General features: G+C 31.2%; 1 protein-coding gene across 2 annotated transcripts in view; it reads right to left on the reverse strand.

The window, feature by feature from the left end:
• LOC123694436 (C-type lectin domain family 4 member M) overlaps positions 1-20,916 on the reverse strand; it is a 70,082-nt gene that overhangs the window by 25,174 nt on the left and 23,992 nt on the right. The window contains exons 2-3 of one of the 2 annotated variants that reach the window (XM_045639875.1): positions 9,572-9,895; positions 3,271-3,327 (exon numbers count right to left, since the gene is read on the reverse strand). In XM_045639875.1, the coding sequence (XP_045495831.1) occupies positions 3,271-3,327; positions 9,572-9,895 (381 nt within the window). The remainder of the gene's footprint in view (positions 1-3,270; positions 3,328-9,571; positions 9,896-20,916) is intronic. The other variant, XM_045639876.1, reaches the window with a different exon arrangement.

Consider the following 20,916-nt stretch of genomic DNA (forward strand, 5'->3'; position numbering starts at 1 on the left):
CTGTATGTACAGAACTTGTTACAGTAGAATGAGTAGATCAATGCTCTATAACGCAAAGTAAACGAACGCTAAAGGGCAAGGCCTACTAGTTGTTTTAATTCGACTATTTTATTTATTCCTACTATTTTTACAAGAGGCTATAGAGGGTAATTTATCAGTGGTTTCTTTTTACATACACTGCCAATACACTGCTTTATAGACCAGGTACTATCTTCTTAGAGTATAATTTTTAATGATACCTAATGGTAATGATGTCTTGTAAATATTATTTGTTCTTGTTTTTTTATAGTACTTCATCAAATAATGTCGTGAGAACTGCAGGAGTCGGATGTCAGTTTTTATTTTTTCAATATGAATGGAATCTTGTAATAAGCTTACACTAATTAATATGTCAATAATGTTTGAATATTATTTTTATAAATTATATTTTTCAATATATAAAGGATTGATGAACGATTGATTTTTGATACCAATCTCCTGTAATTTTATCCATTCCTCCATACCAAGGTATTATCGTACCTATATGTCGAAATGTGCTTATAATAATATAATTATATCAAAATCAATCATCTACAGTAATATGTATACTCTTTGTATCACAGGCACAGTGATGAAGCTAATGAGATTTTTATTTCTATCATATTCGATCTTATAACATTAGCTTTGGATTTATGATAATACTAGCTTTCGCCCGCGACTCCGTCCGCGCGGATGTCGGTCTTCGCGTGGATGGTTTATTTCTCCATTTTAAGTAACTCTGACAATGACATCTTATAAATATCCATTGGACCCAAATACGGCTAGGCCTATAATAATACGCAACGTGTGTTCGCGGTTCTACAGAACAATGTCTATGGATAAAACTGAAAACTTGATATTAATTTTTTTTTCTACGTATTCTTCCAGGATAAAAAGTATCCTATTTTACGCCAAGGATAATAAGGTATAATTAAATTTATATTTTTTGGTTTTTATGGCATTCAAATGCTTTATAAATATAAATTTATAAAGAATAGAAAAAATTCGTTGTGTCCCTTAAGACACATAAAACTGAAGGGATAGAATGAATTCGATTGCTCAGGCGGGTCACGAGTGGCTGAGTTGGTTAGGCATCCGCCCCGGAATGGCGCGAAGGATGCGGGTTCAAGTCCCGCCTCGTGATCGAATTTTTTCTATTCTTTATAAATTTATATTTATAAAGCATTTGAATGCCATAAAAACCAAAAAATATAAATTCAAGAAAAGGTCGTGTTCCATCGTTACAATGTTGTATTCACTGAAAAGTGCTTCATATTGGATGAGATGGTTGTTAAATCATCTCAATAGATGGCGCGCGGTGTGTCCCTTAAGACACATAAAACTGAAGGGATAGAATGAATTCGATTGCTCAGGCGGGTCACGAGTGGCTGAGTTGGTTAGGCATCCGCCCCGGAATGGCGCGAAGGATGCGGGTTCAAGTCCCGCCTCGTGATCGAATTTTTTCTATTCTTTATAAATTTATAAATTTATAAGGTATAATTATACCAAGTTTCATCGAAATCGAACCGTTAGTTTTCACGTGATGTCTTCACATACAGACAGACAGACAGACAAAAATTTTTTTAATCGCATATTTGGGTTTGGTATCGATCCAGTGTCACCCCCTGCTATTTATTTTTTCAATATTTTCAATGTACAGAATTGACCCTTCTACAGATTTATTATTTAAAAGTATAGATATAGATGTAGATAGGTATTTACATTTTTTTTATTTGAGTTGAAAAATAGTTTAATAAATTCAGAAAAAAAAAATATTTTTTTTTTTCTGAATTTATTAAATCTTCTGTGACATATTTTGTTACTAACATTTTACCTGGTCGTTTAAAATTGCACATCAAGAAAGTAGTAAGAATGATATAAAAGCAAATTGATCTCAAAACTAAGTTTTCGATAAAGCAATGATAACTATAATTATTTTTTAACAAAATGAGAATAAGTAGTAAGGGCTAATTCAGTGCAATCAGATATGTGCAGATTGCGTGAAGCGACAGCCTTGGTAGTTGGTGCTAGCTGGCCGGTTCAAATGTCACGTCTGTGTTACAAACGTATGCTCACATTTTTAATCTGTGCAGAATTTGAATTAAGAATTACTTCATATTATGTTTTTTTAGTAGAAAGGCACAGTCCGGTTTAGAACGAAAGTTGAGTGTAACTTTTTATCTGTGTAGAATTAAGAATAAATTCTTCCATTTTTTAACATTTTTTTAATTGGATATTGATGGTTTATTTTGTTTTCTCCTTATGACAATAAGACTGACCATGGATTTATTTAGAACGAAATTTTTTATAATTTTTGAATTGTGCACAATTTAACACAAATATTACGCAGATATCTCCAGATTATTAAGTGTCTATGATTCGATAAAAAAAAGTTATAAACTTCATTAAATAAAAACAAATGAAATTGAATTAATAAATTATATTCAGTGTTCTTTATGGAGATAAAAAACATTAATGCGATTCAAGCCATACTATTTAATAATTCCACTTTATTGCCAAGATATTCCTGTTTAAGGAATTGCAACGTACGTTGACCACATATTATTATTTCAACTGGTGTATATTCGCTATAACATTCTTAATTTAAAAAGCGTTATTTTATTATTCCCAAATACAAGTTATCGATTTTAAATGATATCGCATCGATTTAGTTCTTGATATGAATAATATTTAAATATAGGTAGTTAATATATTTAACGATTTTGATATTAAGAATAATAATTATATTGAATATAATAAGGATGATTATTTTAATTTATGTTTAAGTTCAAAATATAGCACGGTAATTATAAATATTTTATGGTTATAAATCTCAATATCAATTGGGAGCATCATATCGGATTTTCTTAATATTGTGATATATATTTACATAAAAAATCAATACGGCACGCAAAATAATTATCTGTGACCATCATGTCGCTTCCTTGAAGCATCATTAATTGCGTCTTTTGACATTAATTTTTAATCAGTCATTAATGGGTTGAATTAAATTTATAATGTTCTATTTGACGATCATAAACAGGATGTGGATCATTTACGACGTGTATCATCTATATTTAAAGCGTTTATTAATAATAATTATTTTAAATAACCACTTAATATGAAAATTATGATAAATATTTATTAATAATATCCAAGACTGTTTCTGGATCATGACGTTTATCCATATATTATTAATGATCTTAAAATATAGAAAAACTTATTATTAAGAAACCCAAATCGATTGCTTACGATAGCTAGGTTCCAAATCCGCGTCAAGCGACTGGCTGGAATACTTTTTACTCCTACCTGAAACAATAAAACACAACCTTGAATTAAATGGTTCGGATGAGTTCATAGAACACCAAAAATGTAGAGCAACCTTCTTTCCAGCCATATATACTCATAGTTATATATACGAATTTGCATATATGCTAAACACAAGTTATTCGATTGAACTGAGTGCTATTTAACATAATAGTTATTGATGTGCTGTAAAGTAAAAAAAAAAAACAAGTAAGTATGTACATACAAAAATATCTTACACAAATAAACTAGCGTAATATATTATAATCAGTTTAATTCATGATATTATACTTCTGAATATTTTTCAGGGCACAATATGGGTAGCTAAATAGCTTAAATTCTAACATGAGTCCGGCCGTCTAAATATTTATCTCAAAATAGAATTAGTAATAGATTATTAACTTTTGATTTTGAAGTTTTAATAAAAAGTAAAGTTTTCTATAAATAACACGAGCAATTATTTTGTAACAAATTACCTATCTAGAAAAACACTTACTAGTAAATACAATATTTCTAGACATAAAAGGGTTACTTCATAAGTACTTATAGGGAAATAGAAAGCTGAAGGGTGCCTACATTGTTGCTTATCTCTAAGATTATGGTTTTTAAATAGTAAAACTAATATCTACGAAAGCTGACATGGCGGAAACTTCGCAAAAAAGCTTGAAGCTTATCTATACATATAATAAATCTGTAGAAGGGTCAATTCTGTACATTGAAAATATTGAAAAAATAAATAGCAGGGGGTGTTACTGGATCGATACCAAACCCAAATATGTGATTAAAAAAATTTTTGTCTGTCTGTCTGTCTGTCTGTCTGTCTGTCTGTCTGTATGTGAAGGCATCACGTGAAAACTAGCGGTTCGATTTCGATGAAACTTGGTATAATTATACCTTATTATCCTGGGCGTAAAATAGGATACTTTTTATCCTGGAAAAATACGTAGAAAAAAATTAATCTTAATTTTTCAGTTTTATCCATAGACGTTGTTCCGTAGAACCGCGAACACACGTTGCGTATTATTATAGGCCTAGCCGTATTTGGGAATTGGGTCCAATAGATATTTATAAGATTTTATTGTCAGTACCTACTCAAAATGGAGAAATAAACCATCCACGCGAAGACCGACATCCGCGCGGACGGAGTCGCGGGCGGAAGCTAGTCTTCAATAAAATGTATATAAGTAGCTTACCGTTTTTTATTACGCATATTTATAATATGTATCTATACTATTAGCCATTGGAATTGACTATTTTATTATTGAATAGACTATTTTAAATTATTGAAATAAATTAGTTGTTGTCTATCTCTTCTTCATCTTATTTCTCTATGGTAGTAAGATATTCTGTTTTTTTTATTGTAACAAAAGTAGGTACATTAAGTTTCAATACTTCCGACAAGATTTTTTAGGAATATTCAACACGTCTACTAGTAACTAGATATTGCAAATTTTAATTATTCTATGATGCAAATGAACGCATTAATTGAAATTAAATGCTCATATTGTAAATTTTACAAGATAAACTAAAATACATTTTATTTTTTTATAGAAGGAACTATACTGGTATATTAATTATTCGTGATAATTAAACCAATTTATAGTAGGCCAATCATTTTTCACGTTTCAATTATGTAAATAAGAAACTTTATTTTTATATTTTATTGATATATATTTAAGGACCACTGGTTAATTTTATAAAATGCTAATTATTAATAATCCGAATTTTCCACTCCTCGTGTTTTATAATCTACGTAAACAAAACATTTATCCAATTTTTATTAAAGGTTGCAAATCTGCCTATAAAATTTACAATCAGGTAAATATCTATCTATTAGACTTATTTGACCTTATCTTAAATAAAATCGGCTGCACTAAAACCTTTAAAATGAAAATCTAAAGATAATAAAAAGCTAAAAACATTATAGGTACCTACTAAACAACTTTTCTTGCTCTTGTTCTAAGAAACGATCACCTGATATAACTTAATATTGGTGTCGGTATATACTTAAAAGCACACTTAGGTAAGTGGCTCGTTAAGTGAATCTCGATTTTTATAATGATATCACACGATTGAGTTATTTATACGAACTTTATTCCTCCCAGCATGTAACTTGATGGAAAGGTAATTACTGTAATTTAGTTAATCTTATAAGTACGAAGTTTTTTTATCAATAATGCAAAAAATCCAAGTGCAGTTGGGTAGTCAGATGGTAAGCGTAGATACGTACAGCTATCAAGAACCTGTCTTTTAATCGCAGTGGGTCGTCTTCTCATAAATATTTTAAAGAGCCCTCCAGTTATAGCGATGGAAGTTGATACATAGGTAGTGGATGTTGTATTGTTTTATTACAACAAGAACAGTTCAAATCATTCGATGGAGAAGGTCCTTTGTACAATTGGGTATTGAATACTAATATTATAAAGCTGAAGAGTTTGTTTGAACGCGCTAATCTCAGGAACTACTGGTCTGATTTGGAAAATTCTTTCGATGTTAGATAGCCCATTTATCGAGGAAGAATATAGGCTATATATAATCACGCTAAAATCAATATGAGTGGAGCACTGCGGGGAAAACCGTAGGGCACAGCATAAATAAATGTGCATGCAGGTTACGTAGATAGTATACTTTTTTGTATGTTACATTTTATTTGCATCCAAACAATAACTTATTAATCTTCCCTTTAAGAATATAATATATTATATATACTTATATTCCCAATAATAATAAGTAAGAATAAATTCATATTCCACAAGATATTGCGATTGAATAAAGTGCATGAGATTTCTTTTAAATGCACATTTAATATTCATATTTGGTATTGCTTCAATAACATATAATATTTGGCTGTAAAAGTCGAATTGGACTTCTGATTTAATTTAATGTAAGCGCATCAAATCCTTATTAATATGATTTTTGAAATACTTATTGTCTTGACCCTTGACTTGGCCCAGTTTCGGGTGCTGGCCAAATAGTTTTGCATAACTTTGATCGTCTGATTTGGTCGATTTATAACAAATTCGTATTGGTGATTTTTAATTATATACCTAGCTTAGTTAATAGTTGTTTCTGTACATAATTATAGCCATCGAAAGGTTTTTGAAATTAACCGCCTTATAGAGTGCAGTAAAATAGCTATATAGATGATACAAGTAGAAGTATGTGGTATACATTATGTATTGCATATAGTACAATATATTGTAGAGCAGGCTTTGTATGAAGAGATCTATAAGTTCAGAAGACCCTTTAAACAGTAGAGTGAGTTGTTTAGTCCTTGTATCGATTCAGTTAGAAAAAAAAAATTCTTCCGCATGAATATAAATAATTTATTTAAACGATACGAAAACTATCGCAGTAGGTACTGAATAGTTTCCGCTGTATTAAGGTTATTTGATCTACTTAAGTAGCATAAATCACCGTAAACTTTTGACATTTAAAAGTGTTCATATCACGAATAATAATCTTGATTTATGGGTACTATGACATTATGTCAAGGCTGTTCGAAATCGAGATGATGTTATTTTAATAACCATGTTAATAGCGATTTGATAATTATACTTAACATTGATTGAATGTCAATCGATTTGAATAATAAATGTAACATTTGGATCTAATCAATACATTATTATTAGTAACGTGTAATCTTGGTGCAGTAAAGTTGAAAGGTCAACGCCTACAATGGTTAATGTGAAATTAATGTTAGTTTTGTACAAAGTAAGGCAAGAAATAAAAAAATACGAAGTTCAAAAGAGAAGAATTAGAATGCAAGAATAAATTTCCTAGAATAAAACATACGTTGCGTAAATAGATGAAAACGCGCAGACTCAGTGGACTTATAGTTTTCAATTATTTCCTACAATCCCCTGCAATACCTAATAATTGTGCGTTTTTCTAAAAAAATCATCGTGGAAACAAGAATTGAAGAGCTATTGCACTGCGTTAACTGAAATTGCATTGATTGATCACTTAACATCTAAATTTTTTGAAGTGAAACTTCTTTTGACGCATGGAGAGTAAAATTTCTAGGTCGCGTCATGGCAATACCGTCATGTTGTATGTATGTGTGTGTAGTATGTATGTGTAGTATAGTATATATAGTGTAGTATAGCGACGATTTTGGTATCTATGAATCTTGCCAAGGACTCATAGATACCAAAATCGTCGCCATACTAGACATACATACTACACTCACATACATACGACATGACGGTATTGCCATGACGCGACCTAGAAATTTTACTCTCAACGCGTCAAAAGAAGTTTCACTTCTGACACGTTCTCGGCACTCACGCTTTTTTCCAATAAGTATAATTAGTGTTTATCGTTAATACATGAGAATATTCCAAGATGTATATATAGGACAATGTGGAAATAAATGTCGCTGGTGACCATACCTTTTATTATCAAAACATCATAATAATATGCAAATTGATTAGTAACGTAAAATCTATTTGTACATGATCTGTAATAAAATATAATATGTGTAGTTTAAATTTGCAAAGAGAACTTTATCGAGGTCTTATGTTTGATCTTTTCACTTTACTTTGATCCATTGATCCATAAAGTGTTTGGAAATATTTCATGTATGAATTATATCTTTGCCTATATAGAATCTCGCCCACAAACATTCATTACAATAGAATTACCAGAGATATTTTGTTTCGGATGACTGACCGAACAATGATGCATCGAAGTTATCTCTAATCTGCAAATGTCACTTGTTAAACTTGTATAACAAGGTGCCTAATTAAAAACTAATGGTGAAGTCACCAATTTATATAGATTTGTAGATTCCGTACATAGTTACTTCGCCTATCTATCTTTTATATTATTCGTTAGTATTTAGTAGAGATATGAGTGTGACTTTAATTTTATAAAAATCTAACCTGTAGCACACCCCGGACACTCCATACAAAATTATAGTTTTGACAGTCACACTGTAGAGACTGCAAATGTGTGTGTAAACTCTTTATGGTTGGCACATTTGTGACTAGCGTAAAAAAAAATTCGCGTTTTTCTGATGAAATACATCCGTAAACAGCACAATATCTAACCATTTTCTACGAAAAACGATAATCACAAATCCAAAATAATAAAATTGCTTTAAGTCAATTTGATTAATGTTGTCAATCTTCGTTGAGTTTCGTCTAAAGACGTCGTTGGTATCGTCCTTGCGGGGAAATGGGTACCTTAACATGTCTGATCGTGCGGGGTGAGGTTAGGATATTTTTCAAAAACTATTTATTATTATTAATACTCATGCTATGCGTATTTATTTCTGTAAAACCCTGTTTACACCAAGACATACATTAACATTGACCTTGCAAGAGCGACTTTTTGTCCGATATAAAACTATGCTAAGTGCAAGATGAACCAAACCAGTTAGGTCTATAAGGTTTCACGTCTTTTCTTTGTAAGACAGGACTCGCCGCAGGGACTCGCATATTTTTTTATTGGCCATTCTGGCATATCCGTTTATTTTTATGTAGAAGCTGAAAAGACTCACTTTATACTCGTAGAATGAATAACTATGCAGGTCGAGTGATGTTTTTTTACAGACCAGTAAATTAGGTACATATCAATGGATATTCCTAATAATAGTGTGATAGTATCACTAACTATACGTTCTATTTTATGCAGCCGCCAGCCACTGTACTTGTTTATAAGAAAACTATCAAGACAGCCTTCTGGCAGTTTACTACAATCCAATATTACAGCACGAGGCGAATAAAATTGCAGAATACCAACATTTAAAAATGACATGGACCGAATAGTATGCACACTGCGTCACGTAAATATACCAACGGACTAGACACCTAGCTGGTAATTAAATTAACAGTGCTTTCGCAATTTTTCGTAGTGTGTAATGTGTTTTCCTATAGTAATATAAGTCAATGCCTTCCTCCGTTTGTACTAGCGTGGCAATGCTGCTAAACTTTACGCATTATTTGCGTTTCTCATTTGGAGCAAAACCAATATTTATTAGCAAACAGTTAAATGAGTTTTACGTAAAACTGATGATTACATTAGAAATAAACGCTTCTTTATTTTATTAAAACTCCTAATTTTTATGGCTACTAAAATGAACAAATTTTGCAATTTATTTTAAACATTCAACATTCGTGGGTTATAGGCAGATAATAATCATTTTATGTGTCATCATAAATGATAATAAATAACTTTATTTGTAACCAAGTAACTGTAACTAATCGTATAGCCACGTAATATAAATTGTTTATTTGTTTACCTTCAGAGTATATTGAATCAATCTGTTCGCTCTCCACGCTTTGTAGAGCGTCAAAGTCGGTATATTCTGGGACCTCTACTACCTCTTGTTCCACCTCTTCATTCATATCTTGATTTTCTTCATTATCTGTACTCTCAGGTGAGGGTGCTTTCAAGCGATCGACCAGAGATTGCCGTATTGGTCGATCTTCTGGCTTCTTCCCAGGCAGAATGTCGAATATAGATGGTGCCCTGTAGTTTGGACTCGCTAATCCCAATTTCTTCTGTATAAACGCTTCCAGTATCTGCGTAGTGATTTTGTTCTGGCGCGCCAACTCTTGGAAATCTGCGGAGAAAGGAGAATGTCAGATAAAAATGACCGCGCGGAAGACCAATCATATGAAGTAGGAAAATTGAATTTGAATCGAGATAGACGTCATTTTTATCTGGTTCCCCGTTCTCTTTGGGATTCCAGTATTGGAAAGGCTTTAACAAGTAAGGTAACGTAATGTGTTAAGAATTAAAGTAGTTAGTGGGTATTATAATAATTGGTATGGGGAATCTTAGATAAACTGAGTCAATGTAGTTAGTAGTAGGTAGTTTGTAAGAATAGAGATAGTAGATAGGTACAAAACTAAAATATCAATACTGGATAAATTAAACATTTATAAAGTATAATATTTTAGTTTTTTAGAAAACATAATAATCGAAATCCTCCTTCCTTTCCTATTGATATTACTTCACTATAATATAAGAATAAGAAAAAAAAACTTATAAAAAGATTCATATCATGCCCTTGTATGTAATCTTCTTGCGTGTAGGTATTAGCATATAAATATTGTGCGCTACTGTGCTATTAACCATAACAAGAACAATATGCTCTTATCTGCTATCTTCCATGAATGTAAGGAAGTCGAGTACTTAATAATCGCAGGGCTGGTAAAAGGATGCGATAAATCCTAAAAGTAGCTCATTTGCTTTGTTTAAAACATCCTTGACGATTTCAAGGCGGTTTTAAGACAGAGTTTGACTTAATTACTATTTGTTGAGAGTAAATATGGATGTAATTACACAATTTATGGACGTGTACATAGATGTTAATCTTGTGTAGATGTAGATGTTTTTATTCAACGTGGCAAGACTTTAGGGTATAAATGATTTTATAAAATCCAATTGGAATATTAAACGTCACACAAATAAAATTAAAAAATAAATATGATAAGTTAAATCTTCAAAACCGGCTTCTATAATAAAAGGTTCTTTAATTTTGTCTAGACTAACCTGAAATTCGGGTGTGGAAGCTAGTTCACACAAAATAAATAAACATCAAAGATTTTTATTTCTGACTAGGTTCCGCCCGCGACTCCGTCCGCGCGGATGTCGGTCTTCGCGTGGATGATTTATTTCTCCATTTTGAGTAACTCTGACAATGACATCTTAGTTATAAAAAAAAAGAATCCACTGCGGGTAACGCAACGTGTGTTCGCGGTTCTACAGAACAACGTCTATGGATAAAACTGAAAAATTAAGATTTATTTTTTTCCCCGTATTTTTCCGGGATAAAAAGTATCGTATTTTATGCCCAGGATAAGTAGGTATAATTAATAAAATTATACCAAGTGATGTCAGCATATTATACAGACAGACAAAAATTTTTTTTAGGCACTTATTTGGATTTGGTATCGATCCAGTAACACCCCCCGCTATTTATTTTTTTAATATTTTCAATGTATAGAATTGACCCTTCTACAGAATTATTTTATATATAGATGAAGGTTAAAATACCTCCAAATAACAAACCAAAGCTATTGATTTGATTACAATTAAGATAAATCATCGATACACATTTCGCTTTCAATGACTAAGCTTTATGATATCAGAATTCCGATATTCATCAATTATTTGTTAGTCTTTTGTTGTAGATCGCTGCTGAGTTGCACAATGGAATTCTTTTATTAGTAACAAATAATTACGCCTTTCAAGATAATGGATATCTCTATAAGATAACGATGTGAATGTGATAGTAGAGTTAGCGTTTAGTTACTATTATGTATTCTGTGGTAGAGTAAAAGCTCGTGATGTTACTTTGGAAGTTCCTTTAACTTTATAAATTGTCTTTAGTAGGAAATTCTTTCAAATTTAATTGATAATTTACTTCTGTCTTCTCTATCTTGAGGAAATGAAAATAACATGTTCGAGATAATTTCATTTAAAAAGTAAGCATTTTTGTCTTCGGCTTTTGGCTTCGCCCGCTTTCTCTAAAACGATTTGAGATTTAAACTATCCTATCCCATAGTGTGCGAATTTTATTATAATCGGTTAAGTGGTTTAGGAGTCCATTGAGGACAAAAATTGTGACACGAGATTTATATATATTAAGATATCGTTATTGTTCTTTGCCGTGAAGGTAGTCAAATTGACAAGTACTACATTCGGAACTTAACGGCAATTATTTCACCATTATAATTTTCCCACTGTAGTTATGATGCTTTAAATCGGTGTAATTCTGGTTTTAAATAATTTTGGTATTTAAAAAACATAAAATGCAACACCAGCAATCGAAAACATTCCAATTAAGCTGTTGAACTAACCATTACTCTTTATGATCGTGAGAGTCATATAGAATGAAAAAAATCGATGAAGAAACACGCTATAAAATAAAGAATCTTCAAGTTATGCACAATAAAGTGTTTAATTTTTGAAATAACTGCATACAAACTTGGAATAAATTACATTTATTACATGTCTCTCGATAAATAATGTAACTACGCAATTTTGGAAGATGATACGTTTGTAATGTGGCTTTTAATGCAGTGATATAACGATTGTTGCAAAACTTTACACATAAAAAGTATTCGATTTTGCGTAGGAATTAAGCAATGCAGCGTGGTTTTGCCGTTTTCGGTTGTGCCTTTGTTGATTAAAGATTATTGTAGAATTTAGTACTACGATGCAATATATATTGTTATGGGCATGATTTGTTTATGTGATTCTTGACCATAATTTTACATTGTGGAATTTGTTACCAACTTTTTACGTCATTGAAGATTTTTACGTTGTATGAAGATGATAAACTATGATATATAAAAAAGCTAGATACGTTACCCGCTCTCTATTTTGGCAAGAAAATACTCAGCTAAGTGCCCGAGTTTCACTTAGTCACGCACCATTCAGCGTCGTGGCTGGACGTTCTTTTTATATTTTAATCGGCAGTTGTTATTACGAAGTACATGAGTGAGACATGTATTATGTCTCGTGCGTTAGATTGAAAGAGAGAACAACTGTATTGGTGATAATGCGTTAGTAAGTAGGTATGTATTAATTACGCTGTTTTTTAGTGCAATGTTGTTGGCGTATGCCGCGTCTACTAGTATAATAGGTCATTGATGATAAAGCCATTATTTTGCTGTATACTATAGTAACGGATTTCAATTGAGGAATCTGCTAATTAATTGTCAAAATATGTATATTTCCATGCTCGAAAGAATTTGCAATAGCAAATAGGATATACTTAGTAGACTTTTCGCGATTGTTTCGTGAAGAGTGGACTGATGTTATTGGTTAGGTATATTTTGAGTATTTTTATTCTTTTATCATGATAAATGTTGACTTTTAAATTAATTAATTTCTGTTTATTAGCACTTCGACTATCAATATATCAATCTGCATTTGCATAAGATGCATCAAAGTAATTTACAATATGACATTGATCCATATTCATTATTTATACATGTGAAATTGTATTTTAAATGGTGAAACGATTATACAAAAACGTATTTTATACATTTATGCTAATAGAAACAGCAATGTCTCAACACATAATAAAAAAAACAAAATATTTAGATTATAAGTCTGAAAATACTCGAGGACCAAGGTAAGTTTAATTTTCAAAAATATTTTTAAGGAATTTTCAATTTGCAAATGTGTTCCTAAAGCATACATTCACACAACATGTGAAATGGAAAATGGTTATCGAATCAGTAAATAATTTATAGAAACATAAACATAATTCCTTCTTTACATAAAACATCTTGTTACCAAAAACACTGGCCCATGTATCGTAATGAGCCATTCATTATCTCTTCATATAAAATTTATGATACATCTTATTTTACACATTGTAAACGACGCATTCTTATTTTATTTCAGTTATTTACATAAACGGTGCTTGCGATTTACAACTCAATTACGCTGTCAACGTCAAACCAATGTTTTATTCTTGTTAAAATAAACGCCATCTTTTTGAATGTTTATTTTAAACTAGCTTTTTACCCGCTGCTTCGTCCACGCATTCGAAGAAAAACCCGCATAGTTCCTATTCCCGTGGGATTTCGGGATCAAAGCTATCCTATATCCCGGGGTAAAAAGTAGCCTATGTCCTTTCTCGGGTATTAAATTATCTCTATACCAAATTTCATGTAAATTGATTCAGTAGTTAAGGCGTGATTGAGTAACAGACAGACAGACAGAGTTACTTTTGCATTTATAATATTAGTATGGATGTTTACCAATCCTTAATGTTTCGGATATAATAATTTTCTAATTACTTCCACACATATCGAGTTTTTGTCATAAAATTTACAAAAATACTACAGGTACTATTCATGTACTATTATATTTGGTAGGTACTATAATAATTAAAAATTTCTCAACTATTTACATATTATAAAGTACCCAAATCACTAATCTATCCGCAGTCTTATTTAACTTCTTTCAAATTATAAGCAGAAGCTGTATTATTTAAATTCAATAAAATCGATTTCCCTAGGTGTTAAACAGACTTACGTCGTCCATGTATCATTATACCTAATCGTTTGGCGAACAAATCTATTCATTCATTGAAATAGCCGCAAAGCTTTGGTTACTGGGTCAAGTTAAAGCTATAAAATGCACATTGTTTAGCTTTTAAACATACCATTCGATTAAATATCCAATTTGTTTACATTAAATAAAAATTGCTGAAAAATATACTTATATATTTAGATCATATTATAAGGTAAGTACCTAATACGTAATATCTTGTTTTAATTATTTTGGTTTGAATATTCTTGGTATTCATTAAAGTTTATTAATTTCTTTTAATAAGCAATTCCAAATACGTTCTGCTTAAATTTTGATGTCGCTCTATTTTACAAGCAATTTATGATCGATTTTTCTGTCTCTTCCTTATTTATAAGTTATGTTAAATGTAGAATTTAATTAGAATTAATAACTAATCTCAAATTTATGCATATGAGATTGAGATTCGCTAATAAATATCAATAAAATATATAATAAAAAAATCAAGCCGTATCGAAAACAAGAGTAATTCAGAAGCATCTTTTTTACCTCTTATTAATTAGAGATTGATTGTTTGAATTTATAATTGGCGTGCGTTATTATTACTTTATTTCTTTATGATGATTATAGTATACAAGTGATAACTGCGTTAAAAACAACCGACTTCAAACTTGCACTTGCAAAATTTACAAATACCTACAGACAAAAATGCTCATAAAATAAAAACTACTGGGCCTATCCGAATAAAATTTTTATGGGACCAATTCGACACCATCCCGCATCGAACAAAAAAAGAATCACGTAAATCGGTTCAGAAAGCTCGGAGTAATCGGTGTACATACATAAAAAAAAAAAAATATACCGGCCAAATTGATAACCTCCTCCTTTTTTTTGAAGTCGGTTAAAAATACATCAATCAGAATCGACATCCGAAATCGAAAATTTAATAATAATTCCAAAAGTTTTCAAACTTCGGTCAAGTGAATGGTTCATTGGGACGACAATAAATCTCATTTTGCAACCTTGTCCGCAGTCCGGAACATTGTTAAAATTGCAATTAAATTATTTTTTTGCTGTATGGTCGTGAAAAAAATTCCGAAAGTTCTGCAAACTTGGGAAAGTTTTCGATATAATATTTCATATCACGTATTAAATTTGCAACCTATCTCAGTGTACGGAACATCTTTTGATATTGAATATTAATGTTTTTTTAAAAGGTTAAATTTACATAATGGTACCTTGTTGAATGGGTTGATTAGCGCGTCAGTGTTAGTCCATATACCTATTAAGCGTATCTACCTAAATTTTAGGAAGAGAGTTCTGCAATTCCTGATGGAGTACAAATACAACCAAAATGATCATCTCCTGGTGGTTCTGGACTTTCGTAGGCAAAGCTAATACTAAGGTGCCTGCAATGAAGTCGATGAAATTTAGCAAGCAGATTAATAGAGAAGACTCAAAGTTCTTTATAATATTCGACCTTTTCTGAGTGTCGATCTACGAATAAGGCTGTGTGAAAGCATTGTGCTTTCCAAATTAAACTACGCTCTTCCCGTTTACGGACCATGCTTAACAGGAAAAGTACAGCGCCTCATTCAGAGGGTCCAGAATTCCTGTGCAAGATTCTGCGTTACCATTCCACCCAGATCACATGTAACTCCATTTCTAAACAGCATTAACTTTTTAAAGATGAAGGGTCGGCAAGAGTTATTACTGGCTTGTCTTTTATTCGATACAATACATACTAAGCAGCCAGGGTATCTCTATACTAAGTTGTCGTGGCGTAAAGATACTTGTAGGGGTGAAATAAGGAGTGGAACTCACGAACTATCCATTCCGCAGCATAAAACCTCAGCCTTTCGTGGGTCATTCAAATATAGCGCGACGAAATGTTGGAATAATATCCCCCCTCCAATAAAAAATCTTAAGTGTAAGTCCAACTTTCGTCGCACTTACAAATCGTTCCTGCTAAAATTCCAACATTAGTAATTTAATATTCTTCGACAATACCTAATACCTATTATACGTATCCTAAATTATATTATATTATATTATTATTACTTATTGCTTGCTTATATCGACTTCATTTCATGATTAACACATAGTTCTACCCATAAACTTGACCAAAAATATTGTCTCCTATATATATGTAACTTATCCTTTATATGTTATATATTTATTGTATATCTATTTATTATTATTTATCTTATTTCATACTCCTTCCATCTTAGAGGCGCAAACTAGCCATGTGGGTATCTGGCAGAATTACCAGCGTTGTGGAGTTTGCCTCTGCAACAATATGCTGAGCCAGGGCCTTTTTGCAGCTACAATGCAAGTTTGATATAATAATATTAATGTCAGTTATAATTCGATTGTTACCATATGTTTTATTTTTGTATTTTTTTTTTTGTATTTTTTGACGGTGTCTTAGATTATCATTGTGTTGTTTGGTTGCAATAAATCTTTTTGTATTGTATTGTATTGTATTGTACTAGATTTTTTCATCTGGTAACACACCAACAAATCCACATAAATATCAACTACTAGATTTTTTCATCTGGTAACACACCAACAAATCCACATAAATATCAACTACTAGATTTTTTCATCTGGTAACCCGTAACACACCAACAAATCCACATACCATTAGGCATTAATTATATATTAAAGCTAAGTATTAAACAAAGAATTATTTTTATCAATAGATACATGCGTAATGCGTATGAAGTCGCGGTGATTAGCTAGTCAATTAGTCATAGATCACACAGATCCCATACAATGATACACGCGGTTATTACACAATCAAATTATGTAGTTACAATTAAACTTGAACTTTAAATTGCTTTCAAAAGATTAGGCCATGCGATGATAACTGTTGCAATCGCATAGTAGCGATGATTTTTACGGTTTATTGTGAATTTATAGATATTTAACCTATAGCTGTTGATAATAATTATCTACGATTTTTGGGGCAATAAATCTGAACTAATATAAGCAATAAGCATTTTGTTAGTCATAAATATTTATTGTGAGCAAATTGGTGTGAAGTGAAACATCTTTAGGCGCGTTGAGAGTAAAATTTCAAGGTGGCGTCACGTCATGGAGTAAGGCGACGATTTTTGAATTTTGCCAAAGAAGTTTCACTTCTGACACGTGTGCCCTTGCATATCGAATCTTTAAAACAAGTAGGATCCTACATAGCCTAATTTTAAATTCTAGTAATAAATTTAAACATAGCCACTTCATTAATTATTGAAAGAAACAAAAACTGTGAAATCTATCACCTAGGTCCTAGAAACAAAGTTAGCACATTTACTTGACCTCGGCACAATGTCAATGCACATTGCCACTGTCTGCGCAATCAAGATTTAGAGAAAACAATAGGAGTAAGTTTTTAGGTGTAGTATATTATTAGAAAGGTAGATTTGTTTATGCCAAATTTATACTAATATTATAAACCTGAAAAGTTTGTTTGTTTGTTTTGATCCGATTTGAAAAATTCTTTCGGTGTTTCATAGCCCATTTATGGAGGAAGGGCTATATGTATATCATCACCTTAAGACCAACAGGAGCGGAACAATGGGGAACAACAACAACCGCGCGGCACAGTTAGTATATTAGTGAGTATTAATTAAAATGAAAATTGTTGAGCTAAAAGCAAATATAGATTTTATTTGCAATTTTCAAATTATTTTACAAGAAATAGACGAAGAAAAGTTAATCCCCATCAAGCCGGCATGAAAACCAATAGTACTAAATTTAGCTCGGGATATTTTGAAACCAGACTAGTAGTTTAAATTTATTTGTTTTAACTTGGAAGAACATAGATCTTTCCTCGGCCTGTCATCATGCTTGTATTGTGTTTGTACAGATTAAAGATACTTTGTGCGTAAGACAGGATTAATGTATTTTACAGATCATACTGGTAATCTGCGTTTCAAATTAACTGAACACGTATCACTAACACTATAAGTATTACTTTTGTCACTTCAATTGGCACCGAACTGCACCTTGACCCACATCTGTAGAAGGCATCCTAATTTAAGTCACCTTGCTACTATCACACACGAAATCATAGATTAAGTGCATTGTAATAGATGTAAAAACTATAGGATTAATTAATTAATAGCAATAATAACTGATAGCCAAATTATCACCCTTTTAGAAGATTCAGTTGACTTTATATTCCATTGAATAATATTAAAATTGAAATACCTGCTACAGGCTACATATATTCAGTAAATTCATATTTATAGTTTAAAAAGAAAAATATAAAACTAAATAATAGATATTACCTATCTACACTAATATTATAAAGAGGAAAACTTTGTTTGTTTGATTGATTGTAATGAAGAGGCTCATAGACTACTGGACTGGTTTTAAAAATTCTTTCACCATTCGAAAGCTTCATTACCCACGAGTAATATAGGCTATAAATTATCACGCTAAGACCAAGGAGCTGAGCCACGCGGGTGAAACCGCGCGGCACAGCTAGTAGATAATAAATTAGATTGATTTTTGACAGATCGAATGTCATGATATTTAACAATAAGATGCTAAAACTTTTGATTAGATTATGCTTATGCAATTAACATTGAAAAGACAATTCAGTTAACAATGAATTTAGATTGACTCTAGAATCTAGAATAGTTTAATATTATTAGCAATAAATTAGGTTAAATCTTATTAAAACGTTTCTATCACAGACTCGGGTATCCTTAACCTTTCGAACCGAATATTTTGGTTAGTTTCTCTATGAATTAGGCATTTATCTAAATTTTATGCAAACAGTTTATGATTCGATGACATCATAATAGACAATATTTTGTCCGAATTCTTCTTTTAATCATTTAAGTTTGAATTTTGCATATCAAATCGTAGGTAATTCTTAATTCACTGAACTAGAATTTTCAGCATAATTCAAGCGGTTATGTTATTCATTTAGATGTTTTTAATTATTTCCTTATTCAGCTATTAAAATGCTTTAGTTTTTAAATAACCGGGAAGAGTTTTCATAATTAAGAGCATGAATAAATAACTTAATTTAGTTGTTATTTATAGATTCTAAATACCTAAGTAATTTTCTATTATCATTCAAGTATTGTAGGTACATGTAATAAAACAGAATTAAGTAAACGTTAGTCTACAAGGTGGAGTTGAATGCAATTTCTCTGTCGATTTAAAGATTAAACTTTCCTCATTTGGCCACTAGATGATTTCTACAAAACGCTGCAAAATATTCATCTAGTCTTCCATTTCTAAGCGGCCAATATTCCTATAACACGGTCCTGGCTTCTGAGCACTCCTTTCCGAACAATTAAATTTACTACTACAAGTTATTTCTACAAAGCATTCATTTAAAAAGTAAAGTACTCCACTTCTAAGGAGCCACATTCCCTTAATACGGCCCTGACAGTCCTTGAGCACTCCTTAAGGAAGACGCGCGGTTCACCTTTACGTTACACCATCTCAATCTACAAGACTGGCGAAATCGCTGCAAGGTACAACTAACGAGATTTGTAACTACTGTTGCTTATTTTAAAATTATTTTACATAATACTGCTCCTTTTTGCATGTACCTATTTGAACTTTAAAACTACGAAAACGGAAAACGACTAAGGCTTAAGGATCTAAGTAAGTAAACAATATGAAAAAAATACATAGGCAGGTACATTAATGATTAAATTAACACAATACACTATTGTTCTGCTGCTGTATTCCTTTGAATGTACAAAGGGACAATCGTCGTATATCCTCATTCCGAGTTAAATGACTTAAAATATAGTAGAGGTTACAAATCAATTAGTTAACTTAGTAAGATCATGATAATGACCATCTTGGTATACATAGTTCCTTTGTAATTCGTGCTAACGTGATTGTTATCTCATAAGAATGCTATTGCAACACGGATTCTCGATTGTTATTTTGTATTGAAACTATTTTATTGTAATGAACAATCTTATACATGTTTACAATATAAAATAGTTGTAAACTGTTGTTTTAGATCTGCTCTACTATTTGAAAGAAATCGATCCAGAAAGTTTTCATTTCTACTTTTAGTCCTACTGGCTTAGGAAATAAGTATCTACGTGTATAAAAAAACAAAAGCAGCTAGTTATATTTTATTAGATAATAATAGATGACACAATTAGGAGAAGGTTTAGAAAGTGGAATAAAACCACATAAAATATAGCGTGTATAATTTGCCATCAAAACAAAAAACTTTCTGACTGCATCGGCATGAATCAAATACCTACGACGTTTGTATGCGATTTGTTTTATAATGTATTTATTTAATAATATCATATTATTTATTTATCTTTGTTTCATGCAAGGTTTCATGTAAACTACGACAGAGTAAAAAATGGTAAATTTGCAAACGAAATGAGTTCCCTAAGTCTAGATCCTCCTACTAAACTCGAAGTTTAAAATATTTTTTTTTTTGCTTATCTTCAATTTAACAATGAGGAATTAGGGTTGAAATGATATAAAATCAATATTATTACAACATAATATTTTGAAATTATATCATTACGACGTATCTAGATAATAAATAATTCAATCGAATCAATAATATGCAAAAGGCGC

This window comes from Colias croceus, chromosome 9 (genome assembly GCF_905220415.1).
Source record: "Colias croceus chromosome 9, ilColCroc2.1".
Lineage (NCBI taxonomy): Eukaryota > Metazoa > Arthropoda > Insecta > Lepidoptera > Pieridae > Colias > Colias croceus.